Source organism: Aspergillus alliaceus, assembly GCF_009176365.1.
Source record: "Aspergillus alliaceus strain CBS 536.65 unplaced genomic scaffold BDW43scaffold_46, whole genome shotgun sequence".
NCBI classification, from domain to species: domain Eukaryota; kingdom Fungi; phylum Ascomycota; class Eurotiomycetes; order Eurotiales; family Aspergillaceae; genus Aspergillus; species Aspergillus alliaceus.
Genome location: NW_022474729.1, coordinates 279112 through 302968, shown reverse-complemented (window position 1 = coordinate 302968; position 23857 = coordinate 279112). Strand labels below are relative to the sequence as shown.

Below are 23857 nucleotides of genomic sequence, written 5' to 3'. Positions count from 1 at the left end.
TATCTAACAAAAAAATTAATTAAATTTTGTTCTTCAATATTTGTTAGATACCCTATCTTCGGCTGGTCTTGATATTTTCAAGAGCAGAACTGGGTCTTTGGAGTTTGGGTTTAGTCCGGTCATTAGAGAAACTAGTGACATGCCTGTTCATCGCAGATGGATCTGATATTATTACCTTGAGCTATAGCACACTGATATCTAGTTCAAGCCTTCCTTACCAACACCAAAGCTTTCCCGGCTTCTATAGAATCGCCCGGCTGAACCAAAACCTTTTCCACTGTTGCCCCAGCGGCGAGCGCTTCTGTCCGTACCGCGATCTCAAGTTTCATCGCCTCCAAAATAACTACAACTTGCCCTTCGTCGAGCTTTTCACCCTGTTTGACTTCAACTTTCCATATATTAGCATTCAATGGCGCTTCTACCGGTAGAATATGAGGATCTGAATGAATCGTCAGCGATTACGTCTTCTTGTAATTGTTCCCCCCTTCTCTATAGGAGATGAAGATAGCACAATGAATAAATTGGAGGTATGTATATATACCTTTTAACAAACTCTCAATTGCATCCACCGGGACGCCCCTCTCCGCTTTCTCTTTTGCCCACCGTTCGAGTAATTCTGCCTCGAGTTTGTCCATCTCAGCTTGTGCCTTGCGCTGCCGTGCTCGGATAGCTGCTACTTCCTCTTTCGTGTCGCGGAGGAGCTTGTTGTGTTCTACCATGTCGAACATCACTTCTTCCCACTTGTACTCGTATCTGCCGCTGTTGAATAGGGCTAGCTCCTTTTCGTACTCACTTTCTGAAACGCGGTAGAAGGTTATTTGGTCGAATTCTTCAAAAAGCCATGGTTTATCAGGTGTGTAGCCCTTCTTGGATCCCAGGATATCGACGCCCGGGATTGTCATGCCGGTCATTTGGTAGCCGCCGGGAGAGTCGACGTTGTACAGTCTATATGTTTGCGCGTTTACGGTTAGGATGGATGGACGACACGGTTGAGAAAGCAAAAAGAAATAAAGCTTTACTTACGCCATACAGCTACCACCCCAGGATACAGAGCCTGCGGGCGTGTAGACTCTGCTGGGATTCATCTTCGGGCAGTTCATTCGTTGGCGCGGATCGACGGGGAGGGCTAGGGGGAGGGCTGTGAAGAATCCAACGGATACGACCATTAAACTTGCGTTTAGATAGATGTTTTGTACTTCCTCTTTTGTAAAGGCGTTGTTCTCTGCGACAAATTTCATGTTGTCTGGGAGATAGGCGGCGTAAGGACGCTGTGTTTCCATGTATCTTTCAATTGCATCCTTTTGTCGCTGGCTTTCGAATGTGAGTGGGAGTTTGAATAGTCGGCTAGGCATCTTTGCTTCGCTCAGATCACCGAGTTTGGCCTCAATGTCACAGAGGTAGGCGATGAGGTTCTGCTGAGGAACTTTCGCGCCATCGTAGTAGAGCATCAAGGCTATTTTCAAAAGGTCAGTGGTAGGAAGACTTGCTTGATGGGACAAATATTACAATTTCCACATCCAATCATTGATATCAATCCATTGGAAAATGCGATATTCCCATTGCTTTCGTTTAGGATTTTCTTTAGGGCAGTAACTCTACAGCGATGGTTCAAGTCGAAAGTCCCTGTGCCATAGTCAATCAAGATGTAGTCATCACCCGCCTATTTGAAGGTTGGTTAGCACAGAATACAATGACACTGATATGTGCTGCTTACCTGTCGATAGTTAACGAGTGGTTGGTTTCCTTGCTCGGGAATCTGGTGAACAACGCCGGTACCACGAGTCTCTGCCGTCAGCGCTGGGGGATGGCTATCCTTCAAAGGGGCTATGTCACCGAAATTGCCTCCTTCATAGCTGCATTTGACAACTTCACTGACAAATTTCTCTACACGTTTGCGTGCCGCTTGGGCATCTCCCAAAGAAGTGGCTCTGTATTTGAGCGTGTCGCCAGCTTTCACCTGTCCTAGCTTCCACAGGTCCGCCCTAACAATCGTGTGGCTACTGATGAACCCACCAAAGTCTGGGGCATCCTGTGGGAAGATGACAGGGTCATCGCCTGTCCAGTTAAGTGAGCCAATAGCATAACCGTACTCTATCAGATTAGACGGATGGGCACCACCCTCCCCTCCATCCGAGCGAGCCCACTTCGGCTTCGGTCCAAGAAGTCGAATGCCACCTCTTGCTGCATTGTGAGAGATTTTCCATTCTGTTTCGTATAGCATGTCAATACTCTCAGGAGCAAGGTAGCCTTCATCGTAAGGTCCCGGCATAGACAGGAGTTCCCAATGATCAGGGTACTTGGGAATAAGATGCTCTGGTAAACAGAGACTGCCATGAGTATCAGGTATCTCGCTAGTTATAGATAGTAGGTCGCCAGATGCAAGCTGACGACCCTGATAGCCTCCGACGCCCACCATTGGAGATGTAGACTTTGACCCGAACCATTCGGCGATGTTCAAGAAGCCTCCAAAGACCGCTAGATAAGCTCTGCAGCCATTCCCAGTGGTTTTTCCAATCTTCAATCGTTGGCCCGCTGATACTCTAATCCTTGACCACATGCGAACAGGAACGTCGTCAAGGCTGGCTTGGATGGGTGCTCCACACAGGGAGATAATTGCAGGTCCTAGAAAGCGTAGTTCTGGGCCACTTAGAGTTATCTCGAGTGCCTCTAATCCGACAGGATTTCCAACAAGTGCGTTTGCAATACGGAACGCTAAAGGATCCATTGGACCAGATTGACAGAACCCTTTGCCCAGAGTTGGACGGCCAGGCCAGTCCTCAATGAGTGTGTAAGCGCCACCAGACACTACATCAATAGCAGACAGGGAATATTGGAAATCGTTCAAGAACCTGGTTTGAGTGTTTCCGGCCACGAACCTCTCATCGGTGAGTATCTCAGCCAGAAACTCCAAGTTTGTTGGCGGTCCACAAATCCGCGATTGCGTTAATATCGTCTTCATTCCCTCGATGGTTTTCTGTCTGCTTGGAGAATGGAACATGACTTTCGCAAGCAAAGGATCTATTGGTTCAGATAAGTTTGTGGTCAAGTTATACTTAGCTGATTTGGGAGAAACACACCATAATGTGCTGATACTTTGATACCCCGGTATACCCATGTGTCAACCCTCGATCCTGGTAACTCCTTCCACTCTACGCTTTGCAACGTTCCAGGGCAAGGGGCAAAGTCTTTTGTCGGGTTCTCAGCGTATACTCTAGCCTCTATAGCAAAACCTGAAGGACCATCTACGGGAATACTTGTAAGAAAGGCTGCCTCAAGTCCCTTCCTTCCCGAAAGGTCAGCATCCGCCTGTCTCAACATAAGCTCTACCAAATCGACTCCATAGCATAGTTCTGTGATTCCATGCTCAACTTGAAGTCGGGTATTCATTTCAAGAAAAAAGAATGCGCCAGACTCATCGTCGACAAGGTATTCAATCGTTCCAGCCGAGCTATAGTTGATAGACTCCGCAAGACGAACAGCAGCGTCACTCAAGCTTCCTCGGAGTCCAGGATTCCTTGTGACGAATGGACTTGGGCACTCTTCAATAACTTTTTGGTGTCTTCTCTGTATGGAACATTCACGTTCTCCGATAGCGATGGCCTTGCCATCCCCGTTGCCAAAAACTTGGATTTCGATGTGGTGACTAGACGGATAGTATCGTTCAATGAACATTCCAGCATTCTTAAACAATGCCTCGCCTCTGGAACGCACGGTAGCGAACGACTCACGTACTTCGTCTTCAGAGCCGCATGTGATTAGACCCATGCCGCCGCCGCCTGCGGTAGCTTTAAGCATAACCTGGTGCGCAATATATTAGCCCTACCAAGGAAACCCGGTGTTGTAAGCATACCGGAAACCCTAGGGTTTTGGCCACCTCCACAGCCTCATCTTCACTTGTCACTAATCCTATTGATCCGGGTACAATAGGTACCCCAGCCTTTCTAGCTAGCTCGCGCGCCGTGTGCTTCAACCCAAATGCTTCGATACTTTCTGGCGATGGACCAGCAAAAACCATACCCGCTCTGGCAACAGCTCTTGCAAAGTCCGCGTTCTCCGACAGAAAGCCGTATCCAGGGATGATAGCATTCACTTGGCTACTTTTGGCTATTTCAATGATTTGGTCCCTAATACGTAATCAGACGAAGGCTATTGCAGAAAAAGGGCAGGAAAATCTGACCCATCAATATACGCCTTTGAAGGCGGACCCTCGAGCAGGAACGCTTCGTCTGCTAGATGAACATGGGTGGAGGCAGCATCTGGCTCAGTATAAACAGCAATAGTTCGCAGGTTTAACCTCCTAGAATAGTTATTTAGCCACAGCTCTAAGCCGAGCATTAGGTATAGCCTGGAGAACTCATACTTTGCGGTCTTCAGAATTCGGACAGCTATCTCGCCACGGTTGGCAACCAGCAATGTCTTAAGGGACTCCATTGTATGTAAGAATGCATCGATCAGAGTGCCTTTTTTTAAGTCTCGATGGTTGGGCGGCATGGCATGCTTGATTATATGAGGGGACAATGTAGATAACGCCTTCACCTTTCAAACTAGATTATCCTCGGTGCTATAGACCAATAGCAGGGGTGTCATGCCTTCGAATACGAACCACAGGTTCTTGATAAGCTTGCATAGTTACCTCAATTTTGGGGTATGCGTTGATCGATGGCACCGAATTGGAGATTTTGGAGGCGTGCGGAGTCAACTTATCGATAAGAGTGGGACACAACCCCTCCTCTTAGCATTGTCATAAGAAGTTCTCGCTCCCTGAAGGGCCTTTTGTGCTATATAATTCTTTATGGTAGTTGTGGTTCTTGCTCGTTCCTTTGGCGATTCTCAGTTCTCACTTAAATTCCAATAAAGACCCTCAGCTACGAAGAAACATATACGCCATGGCCCCGATACAACAGAAAGCGTTGATTAACTGTGACATGGGAGAAGCTGTACTCTATCCTTTCCTCTTTCTCTACTTAAGATGTCGATGTACCAGTAGTTGTTAACATGGCTTGTAGTACGGCAATTGGGCTTGCGGTCCCGATCTTGAGCTCCTTCCCATGATTGATATCGCAAACGTCGCCTGCGGCTTCCACGGTGGTGACCCACTGATCATGATGGAGACCGTTCGGAATTGTAAAGCCCATAATATTCGAATCGGAGCTCATCCCGGGTTACCGGATCTCCAAGGTTTCGGACGACGGGAGATGAAGCTCTCGCCCGAGGAACTCACCGCTATGACGATTTATCAGGTGGGGGCACTCCGGGGTTTCCTAGACCGTGAGAACGTTCCCCTCAGCCACGTAAAACCCCATGGGGTACTGTACGGGATGATGTGCCGGGACTATGAGGTGGCCAAGGCAGTCATGCTTGGGATCCCCAAAGGAGTTCCTGTGTTCGGACTGGCCGGAACCCAGATGGAGAAGGCCGCCAATGATCTCGGGATAGATTTCTGGGCCGAACTATACGGTGACGTCAAATACGACTCGAGAGGAATGCTCGTCATTGACCGGAAGAAAAAACCATGGGATCTCGGAGACGTGGAGCGGCATGTCAGACAACAAGTTGAAGAACAGTCCGTGACCGCCGTCGATGGAACGGTCGTAGAACTGCCATTGAAGAACTATCCTTATTCCATATGTTGCCATTCCGATTCGCCAGGTTGCGTGGATATTATCAAAACAACACGAAGGGTGGTGGATGAGTTTAATCAAAAGCACGGGAAGTGAGCCATTGTGTTTTAAATATATGTCCATTTGTCCATATCTGCCGAGATGATTGGCCCCGTTTAGCGTCAAGGCTGTCCTGCGATAATATATATAAGATGTAGGGTACTGATTTTTGTCAGTTCTTCTTGCTTCTCTTACCACCGGCCCCATTTCTCAGGTGGTGATGGGAAATTTCAAGCGCGCCTGGGTCATGATTCTATTACCTTTTGGATTCAGTACTAAAATAAGGGAAAGATTTTCGATAGCTATCCGATGTGGTGTAATGGCTAACATCGCTGTCTCTCACACAGCAGCTCGGGGTTCGATTCCCCGCATCGGAATATTTTTTTTTCCTCGTCTCTTTTTCTTTTCTATTCACTGGTTGAGAATTCAAGCGTATTTCCTTCTCTCAAGCAATTAATGCCCTGTCTTTTTGTTTTCAAAGACCAGGTGACCATTAGCATTGGTTGACTTCTTCGTCTACCCTGGTAATTGATGTAAGATACAAAGCTAGTATAGACAGGTTTCCCTGCCATTTCTCTCCTGTAGTCAACATTTCTGAGTGTCTTCGATACCCCCGGTAAGAGGGAATGGGTACTGGGAGGTCAGTAGGCACATGACCCTTATAGGTCTATATTAAATGATCTAGCCCTATGTATATATTATATATACCAGGGTTCTAAACTCCTACTTATTTGCAAAAAAGCTTAGCATAGCGGCCGGTTTGTTTGATAGCCCGGTTTACAGCTGTCTTCAGTCTGCGCCAATATTGCTGTTCTGCGACAATAAGCAACCGGGTCTGAAAAGTTACAGGCGAATTATCACGGCACGTCCCGCAGAACCGATACTATCCCAAGGGCTCCTGCTGGTTGGACAGATTGACGGTCGCTCTAGAAGCCTTCCATCCGAGATGCATGACCATCTGATCTCGAATCACAAATGGTTCATCCCAGTATTTCATGGTGGCTTTGACACGTCAGCCTGGTGAGATCATGGTGCCAGCCCGTCAATTGCCATGCGTTCGTAAAAAAGACTAGATTCCAAGGCGTGTGACATATCATTAAATGCTAGCAGAGGAATGAACTGGGCGCTTGGACCGCAGCCATTGATATCGGTGTGCTCCCCACATGTATAAACTTGAGCCAGGGATAGAACGGTGATAGCGTCTACATTAGCGTTAGAGCTGGGAGATAGGAGACAGCGGTGTGGATAGTGATTGCAGGATACGGCGGAGAAAGCCATGTTATATTTTTTTCATCCATTCCTTTTTTATTCATAATTTCATGTTGAACACCAACAGCTCCGATATCGTTGGAAAGGGCGGCCCGATGATGCATGATTACCCTCTTGGGTTAGTCTGAGAACACCCCCCGCACCGACAACGCTTGCCCTGTCTAGGGCAAGCGTTGTCATTGCAAGGGCGTGCAGATGAAGTGCGTGACCCATTCTTTTCTCTTGCTTCAACCCATTGGACAATGAGAACCAACAACCCACACCCTAGGAGTTATCGATAAAGGGTTGCTGATATGGGTCTCGGCGGTACCGACTGGGGCCGAATACGACCCTTTCCACGCCTTGAGCCATCGACTCAGGCCAAGGACAGGTAGAACAATGACCAGGAAAGATCGAAGGTGCTAGCATGGTCGGTTTCGGCATGCTTTTGATACCCCAGACGAAAAACCGTATCCTTTTTTCTCATGCCCCCCATCCATCTTCCGCGCCCGCCATCCACTACTATCACCCTATTTGTCCCCCGTCCATTTTCGTCCCCAGCTACCTGCTTTTAAATCGGTGCTGCGTCGTTGAGCGCCTTCCATCCTCACTGGCGTGACTGAAGCACGACGGCCTCTTGTTGACTCGTGACAGAGTGAAGCCGGAGCATCAGCGTGAGAATGGAGTTCTTTGATTTCGATGGGGCCTCGTATGGGTCCCAGTCTCAAGTCCGAGATGACGATGTGGCTTCGAATAGCAGGGACTTCGATGAAAACGATGATGCGGTCGCCAACTACGAGTCGCTCTTACTCGACCAGCCTTTGGAATTTCCCAATGATTTGCCGGAACAAGCTGTTCTTGATGTAAAACAGTCTCCTGGTCCGACCATGGAGAATGGTGTTTACCCTATGGGTCGTTCTAAAGAGCCCTGCGACTTTTGCAGGAACATGGGTCTGGACTGTTTTGTTGCCAACAGAGGAGTGATGCAGAACAGTGGTTGTACCTGCTGCATCTCGCTCTACCGAGAGTGTAGTTTCACCCATGCTAAAGCACCGGGTAAATTTCTGGACACCTTACATCCAATCAACGAGAATACCTATATCCCCACCGGCGGCTTAACGGGGAAGAAGGCGCTCAAATCGCTCTATGGTGCTACCTTTGTTGAAGATGTCGATGGTCGGGGGAGAAAAGGGAGCTCGCGACTGTCGCGCGAGGCAGTCCGCATCCTCAAAACCTGGTTAAACGAACATAGCGACCACCCGTATCCTAATGAGGAGGAGAAAGATGAACTGAAGCAGCGTACAGGGTTGAAGCGGACGCAGATCTGCAATTGGCTTGCCAATGCCAGACGGCGTGGTAAAGTTCGTCCCCCGCCACGCAGTAGCTCTCCGGTTCCCGGTGCTATGGATATCCCGAGACAACCACATGTAGATATGACTCTCATGACTCCGCTTGAGCGTTGGAAGCACTCGCCCCCCGAAAACGAACCTGCTGCCACATCCGATATTCTTCGAGCCTTGGTGAATACATCTTTGGATTCTGTTCGGCAGCGACCGTCTCAATCGAGTCACGTGCGCTCCCATTCTCGGAAGACTGGGTCTAGCAATGACTCAAGCCATGGCAACTCAAATATATTCCGTGCCCCTTCTCTTAGTAGCTTGGAGACAAGTCGGTCAGCCACTCAATCGTCTATCTCTGACCTATCCTTCGCCTCCGCCTTCTCCCATAGGTCCTCCTTGGGGTCATTCGGTTCCATGGACCGAAAGGAACGTCGTCGTCGTCGTAAAGCCCCAGCACCTTTGAATACTTTCAACCAGCAAAGGGCTCGTATCACTCGTGTCTTTCAGTGTACCTTCTGTGCCGACTCCTTCCAGACTAAGTATGACTGGCAACGCCATGAAAAATCGCTGCATCTAGCTTTGGAGAAGTGGACCTGCTCGCCTCACGGAGGGGTGGCCTTTATGGACGGCGCAAACCGCTGTGTGTTTTGTATGGCGCCCAATCCAGACAATGATCATCTTGAGTCGCACAATTATAGTACTTGCCAAGAGAAGTCACCTTCCGAGCGGGCCTTTTATAGGAAGGATCACCTCAATCAACATCTGAGGTTGGTGCACGACGTGAAGTTCCACTCATCAATGGATCAATGGCGAAGTAATACGTGCGAGATAAGATCTCGGTGCGGTTTCTGTGCAACTATTCTCACAACGTGGAAAGAACGAGTCGACCACCTAGCTTCCCATTTCAAGAGTGGTGCCGACATGACTCAATGGCAGGGAGATTGGGGTTTTGACCCCGATGTCGAGAGATTGGTTGAAAATGCAATGCCTCCATATCTCATTGGCCAGGAGAAGCTCACATTGGACCCTTATAAACCTTCGCGCGCCGCGGGCCAGTCACCAAGCTTAGCTGTACCAGGAGATGTCAATTGCTACGAACGTCTTCAGCGCGAACTTATGGTTTATATCCATAACCGTATGGCCGCTGGCATCACTCCAACGGATCAAATGTTGCAAGACGAAGCCCGGCGCATCATTTACGACAATGATGATCCTTGGAACCAAACTTGCGCAGATAATCCGGTCTGGCTCGGCGTTCTCAAACGTGTTGCTGGGCTTGAAAACGTCCCAGGCTCAGAGGATGTCCAATTCGCAAACTTAGGCATGCAGCCGCCTTATGCTGCCCAAGGCGGCTTACGGCGCCCGCCTGTTGAGACCAATCCGGTAGCTCGGAGCGTATTTCATCGACCGCCCTTCAGCCCAAGCCGCCCCAGCTCTGGCTTCCAGAGTCCCGCATTTCCAAGCACCGGCCGGTCCTCAGCGGTAGCAAGCATTCCGGGAAGCTCGAATGGCAGCTACGCTGGTAGCCTTGGAATGGTCCCTGCTGTGACGCACTCTGGTCTATCCACTGATTGGGGAAGCAGTATCTCAGCTGGGGTTTCATCGTTTTCGACGCCAATGAGCGGCTCAGTGGACCCATTCGTGCAGATGGGATTCGATCCCGAATTCCTGCAGCAGTTGAATGATCGTTATGGAGACTTGGATTTGGATGACCTGCAAGGATCGGACCTGGAGGGAGGTAGCCGGGCTGAGGGTGACCTACTCCCTGGAGGGAATGAAACTAAAGTGTTGGGATTGCCGATGGAAGCTTTGCCTAGTTCTAATGTCGGGACTGCACCTATTCCCATTCCCAGCCCAAAACAGACGGATGTTTTGATGGCCGATGCAGTGCCTTATCAAGATCTTCCGACCACCCAAGGGCCATAGTAACTAGATCAGGGCAATCCCTTGAAGATGACCAAATGAAAGATGGTCGGATAAGTTGGATTGTATCGTGGATGAAATTGTTTAAAAGTTTCCGGATGTTAATTTTTCACTGGGGGGATTCAATCCTTTCCACCCCTAGTTATCTTCATGCATAAGTTTTTAAAGATTCCCGACATGGCAGCGCGTTAGTGAATATTAATAAGTTTCATCTATGGTAATTTGCCATCTGTCTCATAATGATCGCGTAAAGGGCGCAGGTCTAGGGTAAAGTGTGTCAGCGCTTTTCACTTTGATTGGCTGCAAGTGATCAATGATCACCGGCAGGGCGTGAAGGTGATCTTGGGCATGACACATAATTACTACGGGGGAAGTAGGTTCAAGGAGATTACTGAGTAGAGGGACAGGGCCATCTAGTAAAGGTTGTCTGTGTTCTTCGAATGGTGTTGTTGGCTGTTGGGGAGTAGGGCTTGACAGAGTCCGTGATCTTCTTATCGGAATTATATTGTGGGTCCATTTATCTATCCTTGTCACCCTCCACTTTGACATGTGAAACTCGGAGGTTCTAACGGGTTTTCCCTGCTGGTGTCGGGATGTTTAACCCATACTTTGCCTTCAGCATGAGTGGACAGATCTTGTCTCAGACCAAAGGGACTCTGGTGACAAGATATTATGACAAGCCTGCTGCGTCAGATTTACTCTTCCTTTCTGTCACCTGCAACCCGACTTGAATTGCCCCTCATCTCATGCCCACCGCCTATCATAGTGTCAGACTACTAGGAGAAATAACAAATACAATGGACGAGCAAGCAGCTTTGGGAGACGCGATGGCTTCTGCTCAGGGCCTTACAGTTCTTCTTCCTGTGATACCGGCCTCTATTCGACGACATATCCCCCGTCTTTATCCCTCTCTACATCGCCCAGTGAGATCGGACACGAGTGTTACCACAGAAAGACCAGACCACAAGCCCAAAGATCTTAGCTTTCTTCCGTCTTACTCGGAGCCGAATCTGGCACTTTACAGGCAGAAATCCGACTTGGCCTCGGGGGATCTACAGCGCCCTGCTACTGCGGGCAGTAGCACTAACGGCCAGGATTCGTGTGGCTCCTCGGTCTCCGGGAAGCAATCGGATACGAGCGATATCACTACCTCTGAAGAGACAAAGGGTGTGGAGCCTATGGGGTCGGCGGTTTCCAAATATGAAGAGGAGTCCGGACTGCGCTGGAATCGAGTCGTCCCAGGTACGCGCTCGCATCCAAACTTGTCCTCCAACCATTGTAGATGTAAAACAACGATGTGGTTACGTCTAACGCTTATCAAATAGCACTTAATCTCCTCCGAAGTGCGGGATATGAAGCTCAACAACCCCAATGTGACGGCCACCTGGTACGGTCATTGTATATTAACGCACTCAGCTATCTTCTCGAAGCCCTCCCTGTCGACTTGACTCCCGAAGAAACTGCACGCATCCGACGCAGTCTGCCTAGTCCAGTGAACACATCTCTCACGGCACCCTCTGCAGCTGGCTTCGTCAACCATCGGGTGAACCCAAGCTATCCCGCAGAGCGGTCTTATCTCCATCGACTTCTCGCATCGAGTATTATACAGTTCTTCCTTTTGCTGCAATTCTTGGTCCCTTATCTTAAGATCGTCCTGCATCGGATGTATCAGTATGAGCGGTCCCATCGGGTCACTGAGCGTGTCGTCTCGGCGACTTTAGATGCCGCCGATAACTTGGGCAAAAGAGGGGTAAACCTGGGCTCAACAGTCTTAAGTCTACACGATGGGAAAGTGGGCATTGCAGTGTCCAGCTTGGCTGCATGGTGGATTGAAGGCATTGCGGGTGGACTTTATGAGGGGATTGGAGAGGGCATGACCATCTTAGGGTTCATTCGGCCTAATTCCGGAGGAGCGCCAAACCAGCCTAAGTCTGGCTGCTGAGACTAGTTAATAACTACGGCTGTATCATCAATGTTAACATTTTCAATAGTATCTATATCTACAAGGTTATCAGGCAAATAGACGCAAGGGTGCTATAAGAATCTGTTTCTCCTGATTGTTGCCTATCTTTATAGACTCCTTATGTTAGAAACAATTTATACAGCCCGTCTCCTTCTTCCCGTTTTTATTATTTCCTCCAAAGAAAATGATTCAGCTAGATGACAGTTGTACCCTACACGGCAAAACTCATTCAGATACTGTTTTGTTTTGACTGATTCTATTTCCCTTTTTTGAACGTCTGCTTTAGAGAGCGAATAGACCGTTCGGCATTATCCTCTGTCCGCGATGGACGATGACGCTGTTCAACCAAGTAAAGAGACGGTTCGGTCGCGGGCTACTTGAAAGCTATGCACTATGGTCAGGGCACGTGGACCAGGAAGTGACCTCTTCTGTTCCAATTAAATGCACAGATCTCAAAAGCATACTCGGCCAAACCCCGTCATTCCTCGGACATGGACTGGTTCCCGAGGATGAGACGGTCTCGTTCAGGAGCGCAGAGAGCTCAAGCGGTCTATCTGTCAACGGCCGCTCGACATGGAAGACTTCTAACGGGGCTTTCAGTTAGACCCAAAAGAATTGTCTTCCACCGTTATACTTGCGACTAAACGTCTGATGAAAGTGGAGCTTTCTGAACCTGCTCTGTTGGCTGAGTGGCCGGTGTTCAAGGTCACAAGGGATACGACGACGGCAACTATATTCGCAGTGTTATTTTTGCATGGGTTTATATACTGAATGCTCGATGGGCTGAACTGTTGAAATCGATCTCCAGAGCACCGTATGAGACTACATCAAGAAAAGACGCTGCCCAAGCGTTAAGGCACTTCTGGCACAAAGCGTTGCGGGACTCGATATAGGAGATGATGTCAGTGAAGATGTAAGTACGTTGGTGGAATGCGATCTTGTCACCCAATGATGGAGCGTAACAGCAGTCTCTAATGGCAGCACATATACCTCACCGTGGTCTGTTACAATTTCTGACACGACGGTTTTAAGGACTAAACAATTTTCTAAGAGCGAGAGTCAGCCCCCTTCTTCAGATAAAGCTGTGCAGTATCTAGCCCGCTTCTGCTGCCATAAGCGTCGATATGGCCAATGCTCTGTAGCCTTCTCCACCGTACTCTGCGTCCCTTTCGTCTGGACTAAGTCAGTAACACTTCCCTTTCCAAAGATGCCGAACATTTCGGAGTGGCAACTGGAATTGCTGCATACTCCATCAAGCTAAATTTACAATCACTACAGCCTTCTTCCTCGCTACATGATATTGAGTTGTGATATGGGTGGCATTCGGTCTCTACTTCATGTCACATTCTTCAATCCAGAAATCAAGTGCAACGTGGTGGCCGCTTGCATAAGCGCTGCACTTGCCGTCATAGAACCGATAATAAAGGAGGGAAATATGATTAAGCCTCTTCAGCTTTTTGCAAGACGTCTGCCGAAATTAGCACCATTGTGGCTCGGGACTATACTTCTGGAGAACGCAGATGCGTTGCAACCTATAAAGGGTGTATTAGTGGCAGTCAAGCTTCACGCTGCGGCATGGACAGGCGTCACACAATCAGTGATAATATTGAGCCCTGATGTCAGTAATGGAAAGGTGATCAGATGTGAGGGTGAATGCCGCCTTTTTCATACCTTCGGCGGTGGGAATCTTGCTAAACATCTGGTATGGTCGTGGAGGCCTTTCCCGGAAACAATGCTTAGCAATGCAAAGCTTCAGGTTCAGAAACATGCCCGATGTGGTATTCACTGTTTGGAATACCTGGATTGGTATGGGGAACCTGCAGATGGGAAAGTGATAGGTTACGATCAGCAATGTGACAGTATTGCGCATGTCAAATTGGCCCCCCAAAATCACCACAATAATCATTGCTCTATTGTTCGACTGTCAGAGGGCTTGCCAGGAGACCTGAACTCAACACGTGGGATATTTGGATGATTAACATCCACAGGCTACCCGGCAAATAAAAGGCATGTATACAAGTATACTATAGTTTGATGTTGAAGACTCCGATGGAGAAGAGATATTGGACGGCAACGAGGTGGATAGTGTAATCAATGATTTGGCCAGACAGAAGGCAGTGGAGGATTGGCTTGCAAGGAGCATATGTTAACGAACACATGATGGTAGAAGCGAAGTAAGAAGATGCTCGGAGATAGCGGACATAATAACTCCCTAATGCGTACCTGACCGCCCTATCGGAATCAGAAGGCGGTCAGACAAATCAAACCTCAGGAACCGCCGACAGAGGAAAAGGGGTTACTTGTGAACTGATATGCCAATATCTCCACTATAAAGTGGCTTTTAAGGTCTGACAAGTCCTTAAAATAGTTAATGAATTATGGATAATATAAGAAAAAAAATCGCTCCCCATGAGATGGTAAACCGGAGTTCCTGACCGTACCGAAGATCCTTCATTTCCTGATTCAGCCGACAGAAGTGTTCAAATATTCCGCCAGGAAATACAGTTGGCGTCGCGTGTCAAACAGTAACCCAGCAGCAGCATCACTGAGTCTTATGCAGCAACATGTCCACCACCAGATTGCCCAATATCCCTGCTCTGCGTAAACATCAACTTTTTCTGGAATTGTGAGTATTGCATACTTCCCTGGAATGTCTCGGAATGAAGTCAGTTTGACTAATGTTTGATATGCAGTGCGAGTTTAAATCACGCAGCCCCTCCAGGACTTTATGTGAGCCCTGCCATAAACGATACTACTCTCTGGACCGGTGCCTTATTCGTTCGCAATGGTATGTTGATTTTATTCTACCTCTAACTAGTGGATTTAAAATCCACCGAGCACTTTCCTAGAGCTAATTGATTTGTTCGGGTGGTGTTTAGGTCCCTATGCTTCTGCAATCCTCCGCTTCCAAATCCGATTTCCGCCCTCATACCCCGACCTTCCACCTTCAGTGAATTTCTCCACAGATGTTTTCCACCCCTTGATAGTGCCCCTTACGACATATACCTTTAGCACAAGCGCATCGAGCGAGGATCCCGTTAGTGCCTCAGATGAGGAGCGATTACCCCCCGGCGGGTTCAGTCTCCGGCATGGATTTCCTCACTGGTTTGGCCGAGCTAAACGGAGTGCGATGAACTCGGCGGACTCCTCAAGGGCTGTGAGTATTCACGATTCCAACATTGGCGGGGAGGCCGCAGACAAGGACTGGCCGAGCGATGCTTCTAGACCTACATCTCCGTCGAAAGACCAAGTAGATAATGAACGAGAGAGCGCTACCGGACCACCAGCGGAGAAACCTATCGAGATGAGAAAGACTGTCCCAGTTACTGCACTATTAAATTACATCCGCTCTACGTTCGATGATGAAACTGTTCTCGACTCCCTGCCACTCGAAGCGGCTGGGAATCCAAGTGCCTGGCATGCATGGAAGGCTCACAGAAAAGATAGCAGCACTTCTGCCTTTACGGCTAGCTCAAAAAGGGGAAGCCCGCAGGCGCGGCTACCCGGTGATTGGCATTGGGATGGAATTTGGGCCAAGCGTGTCCAGGATGAGGTTGAGGCGAGTCGTTCGGACGCAACATTGTTTGGCAATGCGACCCGAGGAGGAGGTATCGAGGACACGGTAAGAACTGCCTCCACACGGTGATTTATGAGGTTCTGAACGCTATAATACTAACCTAACGCTTGCAGATTCGCTTCTCTCGCTTGGATGACGCCACGCTGATCTCAGTTAAAGAGATGATAATTCCTCGAGCGGAAGAAGCGCACAATTAATTTTTGACACCTTCGTTATATACCCAATTCATTGTTCAAGTATATACAGCAAGCAAGTAGATAGTGTATGTACAACTCTGGCTATCTCGTCTCCTCGTTCGCGCTTACCATCTCCCGGCCCGCTCTTTCCCGGAAGCCGCCTCTACATGTATGTATATTCATGATTTTTTGTGCCCCAGGATGGAAACCTAATTCTTCTTCTTCTTTATTTAATCCCTACAAGAGACATTCTCATACCTCCTTGCATACCATATACCCGTTGCATTAATCAAAGCAAATAGGCCTACAAGCATGGCTAGTCAATTCGACAGCCTCATTATCATCGGGTTAATTACCATCCCGATAATCGTCATCGGTTGTACATTCATTGCCGCTCTAGCTTTCTCAGGTGTCTGCCGTCGGCCTCGTACTCACTTGATCTATTGCATCAAACCCCAGGAGGGACAGAAGGAGAAAGATTCTGCAAGCACCAGCTCTGACGTCCCCGGTATAACAATCTCTCCACCAGCACCTTGCGCAAAAAAAGAAACAGCTCAGAAAAAGGAGACTGTTTGACAATAGCTTGGCTTGTTATATGATACAGTGACGGAGGACGATTTGAAAAGGGGATACAAAATCAGGTCTGGACCTCCGAAAGCAATCGATTTGCCAACTATTACAGCTTGACGCGACGATGGCATTAGCTACCACCGGGGCTCTTACATATGGCATTTCTATTCGCCCGTTGTTTGGCTGGATGCTCGACGACTGCGGAGATGTTGATCGGTTGGCAGTGCAGATGACTCTTGGAATACTATTCGCAGTTTTCTAGGCCGTCTTAGAGTTGAGGAACGGTGGACATTGATGAAATTCATAAGCTGGGAAATTACCTAAGAATCATTCATACCCTGGTCCTATGCTGATTAGCGCTTCTTCATGTACTTCTTTAGCCTTTTGGGGGTGTTTTACATTCAATAAATTCAGGTTTAACAGACACGTCTTCTTTTGAGAATGTTCGTTTCGTCTTGTATTGACCGAGTTGTGGTCGTACAACAGATGGCGTAGTTGAAAGGGGAGGAAGCGAAGGGGGATCATGACATTAATTTTTTATCACTAGTACTATACCATAACGGAGTATCATTCATCTACAAAATTTCTCAATATAGACACATTATCTTCAGACTGCTTCTTATTCCAAACAGGTTCCCCGTCATCGTCGAACTCAGCCCACTGAAAGAATCCACAACTCTTCTTACCAGGCGCAAAGCCGGCATAGCACATCCACATATACTTACCCCTACTTTCCCGCTTGCGTTGAGTACATCGTAGAATGGCGTGCATGCCACACCTACAACGGGGGTTATTCCGTGGATGGAGGGAGTCTCGATACCAGCGGTAAGTGATATTAATGCGGCGGTTGCCAGACAGAGGGTGTGGAGAGACTGTCTGGGCAGGCGTAATAGCATGTTTCCATTCTTCTTGCATTTCAGCATGCATAACCAGCAAGGAGTTATGAGGGAGATGGATGGAGATTTGGCCTTGAGCGTCGGCGCGAACGTCGGATGCTATTCGTGACTGTTTCGGCTCCGACTGTGGCGTAGGCCTGTCTTTCTCACTCTGCGTGTCTTCATCATCGTCGCTAGGTACAATGCGCCGGACACGAAATTCTCGTTCCACGCCGAGGCTCAAACTACCGATGATAGCCCGTGGGCCAAGATAGGTTAGTTCATCCGAGTGATACCCAACGCTCTCTGCGGGGCCATCGTAACAATTGACAAATGCCGCGTTCGGCATCCATTCTTTAGGAGACTGATATTTGAGCTTCTTCCCCCCGGGGTAGAAGGTTTTGATCCGACGATGAACTTCATCATTCACAGTGTGCTGCACCTTGGCGGAAACAGCTCGCATATGGGGTGTAATCTGACGCACATTCGACCGGTAGGTCCCGCCATATGTGTATTCTGACGTGTGTTGGCGGTATTCCTGTGGTGTGGACACATATACGCTCGCAGAGTGAGGACTCTCAACGGTTCGATCGAATAGCTGAAACTTATATCTGGAGAAATGTTTGGATTCCTCTAAAAGTTCTAGGAGTAGCGCATTCGCCTGCTCCGCTGGCAGGAAATTGTGGATAATTGTACATGGCGTGTGGGCTGCGACGTCCTCTGGGGAGAACAGATGTAGCGTTTGGCCCTTCTTAGTTAGTGGCCTTCTTCTGGTTGGTGGTCCTTTCCCTGCATCAGGTTGGACAAGAGATGTCAAAGACGTCTGTACAGCTGGTGTCCCAGAGGCCGCCCGCTTTTTAGTGGGAGAGGTTTCAGATGTAATTGTGGATGTGGCGTCTTCTACTGATCCACTGCAAGATACGAGGATATCTAGTAGTGCTTCGTGTGGGATATCCGGGAAAAGCGACACGAGCAGTGCTAACTTTACATCAGTTGAGTCTTCATCGGCAAGCGGCGAGTCTGATGGTGACGGCGCCTGTGGGGCTGGCGAGCTGGCCCGTGGCCTCTTTCGAGTGATGAAACGGTCCATAGATAGGGCCCGCAGCTCCAAAACGAGGCCATCAGGCAATATAAATCTCCGGGGCTGGGGTGATTGGGGGTTGAAACTTCCAATGATGCGAGATGTCTACTTAATTTCTCAATTGGCACGTGATTGCTCCCGAAGTGACCAATCAGTTGAGAAGAAAGTAAACCTTGACCAGACCAGGAGTAGTATTTACTTAATGTCCATGCTCATAAATTGGCTCCTTCACTATGTACTAATTCAGTGATGCGGGCGAAGAGTCCGTTCTTTCGATGCTCTAAAACCCTCTCCTGGGGAGCGGATTACGTGAGCTTTTACCAGGACATAGTCTATCTCTAAGTAGGATATGCTGTAAGGTGAATAAAATGCCTCTCGGGCTTTCTCTGTGACATATCCTCACACAAGGTATCACAGAACTATCCGCTAGAGCCGAAATTCTTGCATTATACGCCTATCAAATACGGACGGCCAATTCAATTATCGGCGGCAAATACACCCGAAGTCCGTCGACTGATCAACTACTATCGTCTTCCAGTGATAATGACGGCGGATAAACAGGAGCAATGGGCTCTAATTTTCATACGTGTGGTTTCTGAGCACATTTCTGAGCACATTTCTGAGCACCGTTTTTGAGCCTTAAGTATTCATCTGGGAGTAATCTGTTCTGATGTTGTCAGGGGATTTGTAGGAGATGAATGCTTTGTGCCTCCAGAAGCGAGATCGGGGTGGATGAGGTTGAATCGGGCCGTGAAAATTTAAAACACGGATTGCATTCTTATGTCGCGGCTTGTAAGAAGATAATGGAAGAGTGTGATGTCTATATCCGAATGTGCGTTATAAGCGGTTAAGCTGACGGTTGGCTTGGGTTGGTTGTTGGAGGGCTTAATCTCTTCCCTTTTCGATATACGGCTGGAACACAGAGCTTGAATCACAGTCACACCGGTGCCGAGTCGTAGATAATTGGCATTAGCTAAAGGCACACAAGTGTAACCGGCTAATACTATATGGCAGTCTGGATTCGAATTTTCCTGAGACCGCGTTGTGCTTACGTGCGTATAGCTGTTTTAAACAGTTTCACCCACCTTACATCTTCCCATATAAAGCTGATTTCTACCCCCGCCACCTGAGACTCTTCCAGTAAAAGGAAATTTGAGAACTTAACTTGGAAGGTCTTTTCACCACGATGCTTAACTCTTCCCCGGACCTCACCCTTTTTGAGTGTCTGACAGAGTCACTCGAATTCCCACACGAGAGTTGGAAGCAATGGTGGCATAAAACCGGCCCTATATTGGCCAAGCTTATGAGCTCATCGAATTATAACGCAGAGTGGCAGTACAAATACCTTGAGTTCTATGCTACAGTTGTTGTCCCTTTCCTGGGGCCCTATCCACAGGTTGTTCGAAGTACCATTACCCGAAGCGGCCTCCCGGTGGAGTTCAGCGTCAACTACCAACAATATGGAAAGCAACCTATTGTTCGCATAGCCTTTGAGCCCATTGGTGGAGCGCCAGATACCGAAGCTGTGGCCTACGATCGGGATATAGCAAAAGAATTTCTCTCTACCTTGTCGAAACTAGATCTAAAAGGGTTCGATCCGCGATTGTGGGATTTAGTCTCTCGGAACATACATATTGATGCTACTGAAAGAGCAATGTTACAAGAGAATAAGATTGATGGCACTTACGTGAGGACTCAAACATTGTTCGGCTTTGATTTGATCGGAGGAGGTGATATGTCAGTGAAAGCGTATGCGTTTCCGGGTTTGAAATGCAAAGCATCCGGACAGTCTTCGCAAACATTATTGGCCAATACAATCAAAGGCCTGCAGAAGCAGGTAGATTGTTCTGAAGCCTTTTCAATGGTAAACAGTTATTTGCAAGAGACTGACTCTTACAACCCTTACTCTTTCTTCTCATGGGACTGCATAGAGGCATCCAAGAGTCGTCTCAAAATCTACATGTGCTCTGCCAGTATGACACGGGCAAAGCTTGAAGAAACCTGGTCACTTGGTTCTCGGCTAAATGGTCCTAGTATGGAAAAGGGGTTGAAATATCTCTTGCAGCTTTTTGATTGCATTCAGATCAAGGACAAGGAGCTTGATATTAAAATCGAGCATGATGATCGAAGCGACACCTCCAAGGTAACCCCGTTAATGTGGAATTACGAGATGCGGAATAACGACCCATTGCCTGTGGCTAAGATATACTTGCCTGTGCATGGTGAGAATGATTTGAGAATTGTCATTGGCGTTGCGCGGTTCATGAAGGAAATTGGAATGGTCGACTTAGGCAAATCCTACCTGGATACGGTTCAGTCTTACTTGTAAGTTGTTCATCTATACTCATGACTATCTGGTCCCTAACAATACCTTCAGTTCTGGGTATGACCTTGGGCAGACGGATCGTCTGACATCTTGGGTTTCCTTTACGTATACGGAGAAGATGGGAGTCTATCTGAGCATCTATTACCATTCTTCTCTCGACAACCTATGGGTGGCGAAAGAAAAATGATGTGGCTTTTCTTCATTTTTACTTGGAAAATGCGAATAATTTCTTAATTGTCACTACGTAGGCAATATCGTCGCTCAGTGAAGAACTAGTAGCAACTAGCCACATAGGGTTATCGACCTTGACATGGGGTTCCTAGAATATAAATGTTCGGAAGAAATCCGTTTCGTCCGACGGGAGAACTCCGCTTCGTGAAGAATTTCCAATTTTCCTCTTCTCAATCTTCTTCGTACAATTGGCTGACCTTTACACAATTCTCCTATATTCATTTAACCAACATTTACTTTAACATATTATACAGTTGGGACTTTATCGATAATATATTTATAAATACTTGATGGACTCGCCGAGGAGAAATCGGAACCGCGCGGCCTGCCGCCGCTGTCAACGACGGAAGATCCGCGTATGTTCCTATTACATATACTATGGGTGACCTTGTGCAACTAACGCTGGCTTACACAGTGTGATGGACAATTGCCTCGCTGTAGCTCATGCCAGAAGGCTAACTCGCCTTGTCTCAATGATGGCAGGCAGCTTGTTCAGCGCTCGTAAGTGTTTGACCCCGCGTGAAGATCTCTCAAAACTGAATCCGTGAACAGGTATATCGCGAGCATGGAGAAACGAATCAAATGGCTCGAAGCCCTAGTTAAAGAAAGCTGTCCGAATGTTGATTTGGATGAAGTATCAAGAGACAACATTGTCCCAGATAAAGACCCAATCCTACTTGAGGACCACGCAGAGACCTCTATTCTGAGCCCTCAGGAAGAGCTTGCCCCAAACGAAGAACAAGGCTCGGAGCAAAGACAACCACAATACCAGAGTGGACCAGGTATTCCACCGCGCCCTCTTTCTCTGATGGAATCTCGACAAGCTCATGAGATCGGACTTGTTTCGCTCTCACCCGGTGGTGACCCACGCTACATTGGACCTTCCAGTGGATATTTCTTTGCCAACCTCGTCTTCTCTAATGCTGGTCAGCACCAGAAGCGAAGGAAAGCTACTAACGACTCCACGGGGTCGCTTTCAGGAGAATATGTCGCTCTCGCGGCAGAGATCCTTCATGCACCCGCTTCCTTACCCCCACGACGGGAAATTGCCGTTGAACTATCGTCTAAGTACTTTGAAACCATTCATGTTGTGTATCCTTTCTTGCACCAGCCATCGCATATGAGCTACTTAGATCAAATATACTCTTCGGAAGATACCAGCGCAACAGTGGCCTTCCAGGTGTACATGATTTTGGCCATTGCTGCCACTGATCTTTCACGGAGGTCGAAAATTCGCCTTCCTGCTGAAGGCTACTATACTACAGCAATGCAGTACTTTCGTAATATGACTCCAGACGGGACATTGGTAGGACTACAGTCATTGCTATTACTCATGGTTTATGGACTCCACAATCCATCTTGTGGAATCAATATCTGGAATCTTAACTACCAGTGTCTGGCCTCACTTATTGATTTAGGCTTACAGCGGGATGTCCGAAATGCACCATCCCTGAAAATCTCACTTTTAGAACACGAGATGAGGACTCGGGTCTTCTGGGTCGTGTATACGTTTGATCGAACGATAGGAACAATGATGGGGCGACCGGTGGGCATCCGGGACGAGGCGTGCGATTTACGAGTGAGTCATTAGGCCGTCCAAGATTAACCATAGATGAGGCCTTAACAGCTCTAGCTCCCTATGGACATCTCAGATCATGATCTGGTGAATCATGATGCCCAAGAAAGGACGGAAAGGACCCCAGGACAACCGCCTTCTCATATATCTTTTGGCATCCACCTGTTCAAAGCCGCCCGACTAAACTCAGAAGTTAAGTACGTTATGCACAGCATATCCCGAGAGCCTCCGGCCTACGCCTACCCTCCAATTCGAGACATATTTAGTTGGCAAAGGGACATTCTAGAGCGCCTGCAAATCTGGAAGTCAGAAATACCACATATAGGTAGCAGCAATACGAGCGCCATACTCTGCGAGATCAAATATCACGAGATGATGATATTAGTCTTGCGCCCTAGTCCAGCCATTCCAGAACCATCGGAAGACTCATCTATCTTATGCTTCAGACACGCCATGGAACTGCTGGAAAAATTTAGGGAACTGTATAAACATGACGCTCTACAATACAGTCGGCTAGTTGTTCACTCAATCTTCTTAGGCACACTTGTGGTACTACACAGCATTTGGAAATTACCTGATATCTCAACGAATCTCAAAGTTGATGAGCTTTCGAAGAATATCACCACTGCACTCAATATACTTAGCAGTATCGGCGAATATTGGCTTGAAGCCCAGAGAGCCAGGGACTGCATCGACGAGATCTCGAGTGTAACTATGAGGCGACTTTTGAAGACTCGAGGCTCAGAAGGGCCAATAGCGACCTCCAGGCTCCGTTCAAGGACACGAGCTACGAATGTAAGCCAACAGGGCCCCAACCTCACCTCCCACGTGCCCTTGGGGCAGGGTGCAGTCCATCAGCAACCAGAACACTTTGATTTTGATGCAAACTCAGCCGGCTTCGGTGATTTCAACACAGGGGTTTCGGAAGCTGCCCTGGAATGTTCCGATTCATTACAGCTGTTTGGTGACTCTGCATTTGAGGAGACTTTTGGATTGACCGGTGTGCCAGATTTTGATGGTCTCATGTGGGAATTTTTCAACATTTCATGAGTCATATAAGATAACTATATATGTATATGTTGTTCCTACCCGGACTTAGATATACTATATACTGCCTCTTCCAGAGAGCTCCCGAAAATCAGTTTCAGCACTATCCCGATACGAAGATAGTTTTTCACTGCACCTTGAAGCTTTCGAACATATACTTGGATGTGATATCTGCAACGTTGTCGTCCCCTAGCACATCAGGCAATATACAACTTTTGAATATGAACTCTACTGGAATTTTTACGACATAATCTGTCACCTTGA

General features: G+C 48.0%; 8 protein-coding genes and 1 non-coding gene across 9 annotated transcripts; 7 read left to right on the top strand and 2 right to left on the bottom strand.

Annotated features, from left to right (window-relative positions):
- Positions 1 to 203: 203 nt before the first annotated feature.
- Positions 204 to 4431, bottom strand: BDW43DRAFT_314373 (bifunctional urea carboxylase/allophanate hydrolase; the record flags this gene model as incomplete). Its single annotated transcript, XM_032047796.1, has 9 exons — positions 204 to 439; positions 542 to 945; positions 1024 to 1453; positions 1507 to 1660; positions 1715 to 3018; positions 3078 to 3798; positions 3851 to 4124; positions 4178 to 4297; positions 4361 to 4431. The coding sequence occupies 9 exons, from the start codon at positions 4429 to 4431 to the stop codon at positions 204 to 206; spliced, it is 3714 nt and encodes a 1237-aa protein (XP_031896965.1).
- Positions 4301 to 5717, top strand: BDW43DRAFT_321682 (LamB/YcsF family protein; the record flags this gene model as incomplete). The annotated part of the gene is made up of 2 exons (XM_032049380.1): positions 4301 to 4937; positions 5007 to 5717. Exons 1-2 carry the CDS (start codon positions 4887 to 4889, stop codon positions 5715 to 5717), a joined length of 762 nt encoding a protein of 253 aa, XP_031896964.1. The 5' UTR covers positions 4301 to 4886.
- A 248-nt stretch (positions 5718 to 5965) lies between these two features.
- Positions 5966 to 6037, top strand: BDW43DRAFT_t195. The gene has a single exon. It is a non-coding gene; the product is annotated as a tRNA-Glu (tRNA).
- A 1226-nt stretch (positions 6038 to 7263) lies between these two features.
- On the top strand, positions 7264 to 10290 carry BDW43DRAFT_173043 (putative homeobox and C2H2 transcription factor). The gene has a single exon (XM_032038757.1). The coding sequence runs from the start codon at positions 7589 to 7591 to the stop codon at positions 10172 to 10174; it is 2586 nt and encodes an 861-aa protein (XP_031896963.1). The 5' UTR covers positions 7264 to 7588; the 3' UTR covers positions 10175 to 10290.
- A 678-nt stretch (positions 10291 to 10968) lies between these two features.
- BDW43DRAFT_314370 (uncharacterized protein) lies at positions 10969 to 12113 on the top strand (the record flags this gene model as incomplete). The annotated part of the gene is made up of 2 exons (XM_032047795.1): positions 10969 to 11413; positions 11497 to 12113. 2 exons carry the CDS (start codon positions 10969 to 10971, stop codon positions 12111 to 12113), a joined length of 1062 nt encoding a protein of 353 aa, XP_031896962.1.
- Positions 12114 to 14468: 2355 nt separating this feature from the next.
- Positions 14469 to 16118, top strand: BDW43DRAFT_173076 (putative ubiquitin-conjugating enzyme). The gene is made up of 4 exons (XM_032038758.1): positions 14469 to 14760; positions 14828 to 14922; positions 15014 to 15756; positions 15825 to 16118. The coding sequence occupies exons 1-4, from the start codon at positions 14699 to 14701 to the stop codon at positions 15906 to 15908; spliced, it is 984 nt and encodes a 327-aa protein (XP_031896961.1). The 5' UTR covers positions 14469 to 14698; the 3' UTR covers positions 15909 to 16118.
- Positions 16119 to 17024: 906 nt separating this feature from the next.
- On the bottom strand, positions 17025 to 18422 carry BDW43DRAFT_314368 (putative CUE domain protein; the record flags this gene model as incomplete). Its single annotated transcript, XM_032047794.1, has 1 exon — positions 17025 to 18422. The coding sequence occupies one exon, from the start codon at positions 18420 to 18422 to the stop codon at positions 17025 to 17027; it is 1398 nt and encodes a 465-aa protein (XP_031896960.1).
- A 1177-nt stretch (positions 18423 to 19599) lies between these two features.
- BDW43DRAFT_302717 (putative tryptophan dimethylallyltransferase) lies at positions 19600 to 20926 on the top strand (the record flags this gene model as incomplete). Its single annotated transcript, XM_032045289.1, has 2 exons — positions 19600 to 20738; positions 20791 to 20926. The coding sequence occupies 2 exons, from the start codon at positions 19600 to 19602 to the stop codon at positions 20924 to 20926; spliced, it is 1275 nt and encodes a 424-aa protein (XP_031896959.1).
- A 219-nt stretch (positions 20927 to 21145) lies between these two features.
- On the top strand, positions 21146 to 23781 carry BDW43DRAFT_286876 (Zn(II)2Cys6 transcription factor). Its single transcript, XM_032043086.1, has 4 exons — positions 21146 to 21326; positions 21386 to 21471; positions 21523 to 22549; positions 22604 to 23781. The coding sequence occupies exons 1-4, from the start codon at positions 21261 to 21263 to the stop codon at positions 23594 to 23596; spliced, it is 2172 nt and encodes a 723-aa protein (XP_031896958.1). The 5' UTR covers positions 21146 to 21260; the 3' UTR covers positions 23597 to 23781.
- Positions 23782 to 23857: the final 76 nt, after the last annotated feature.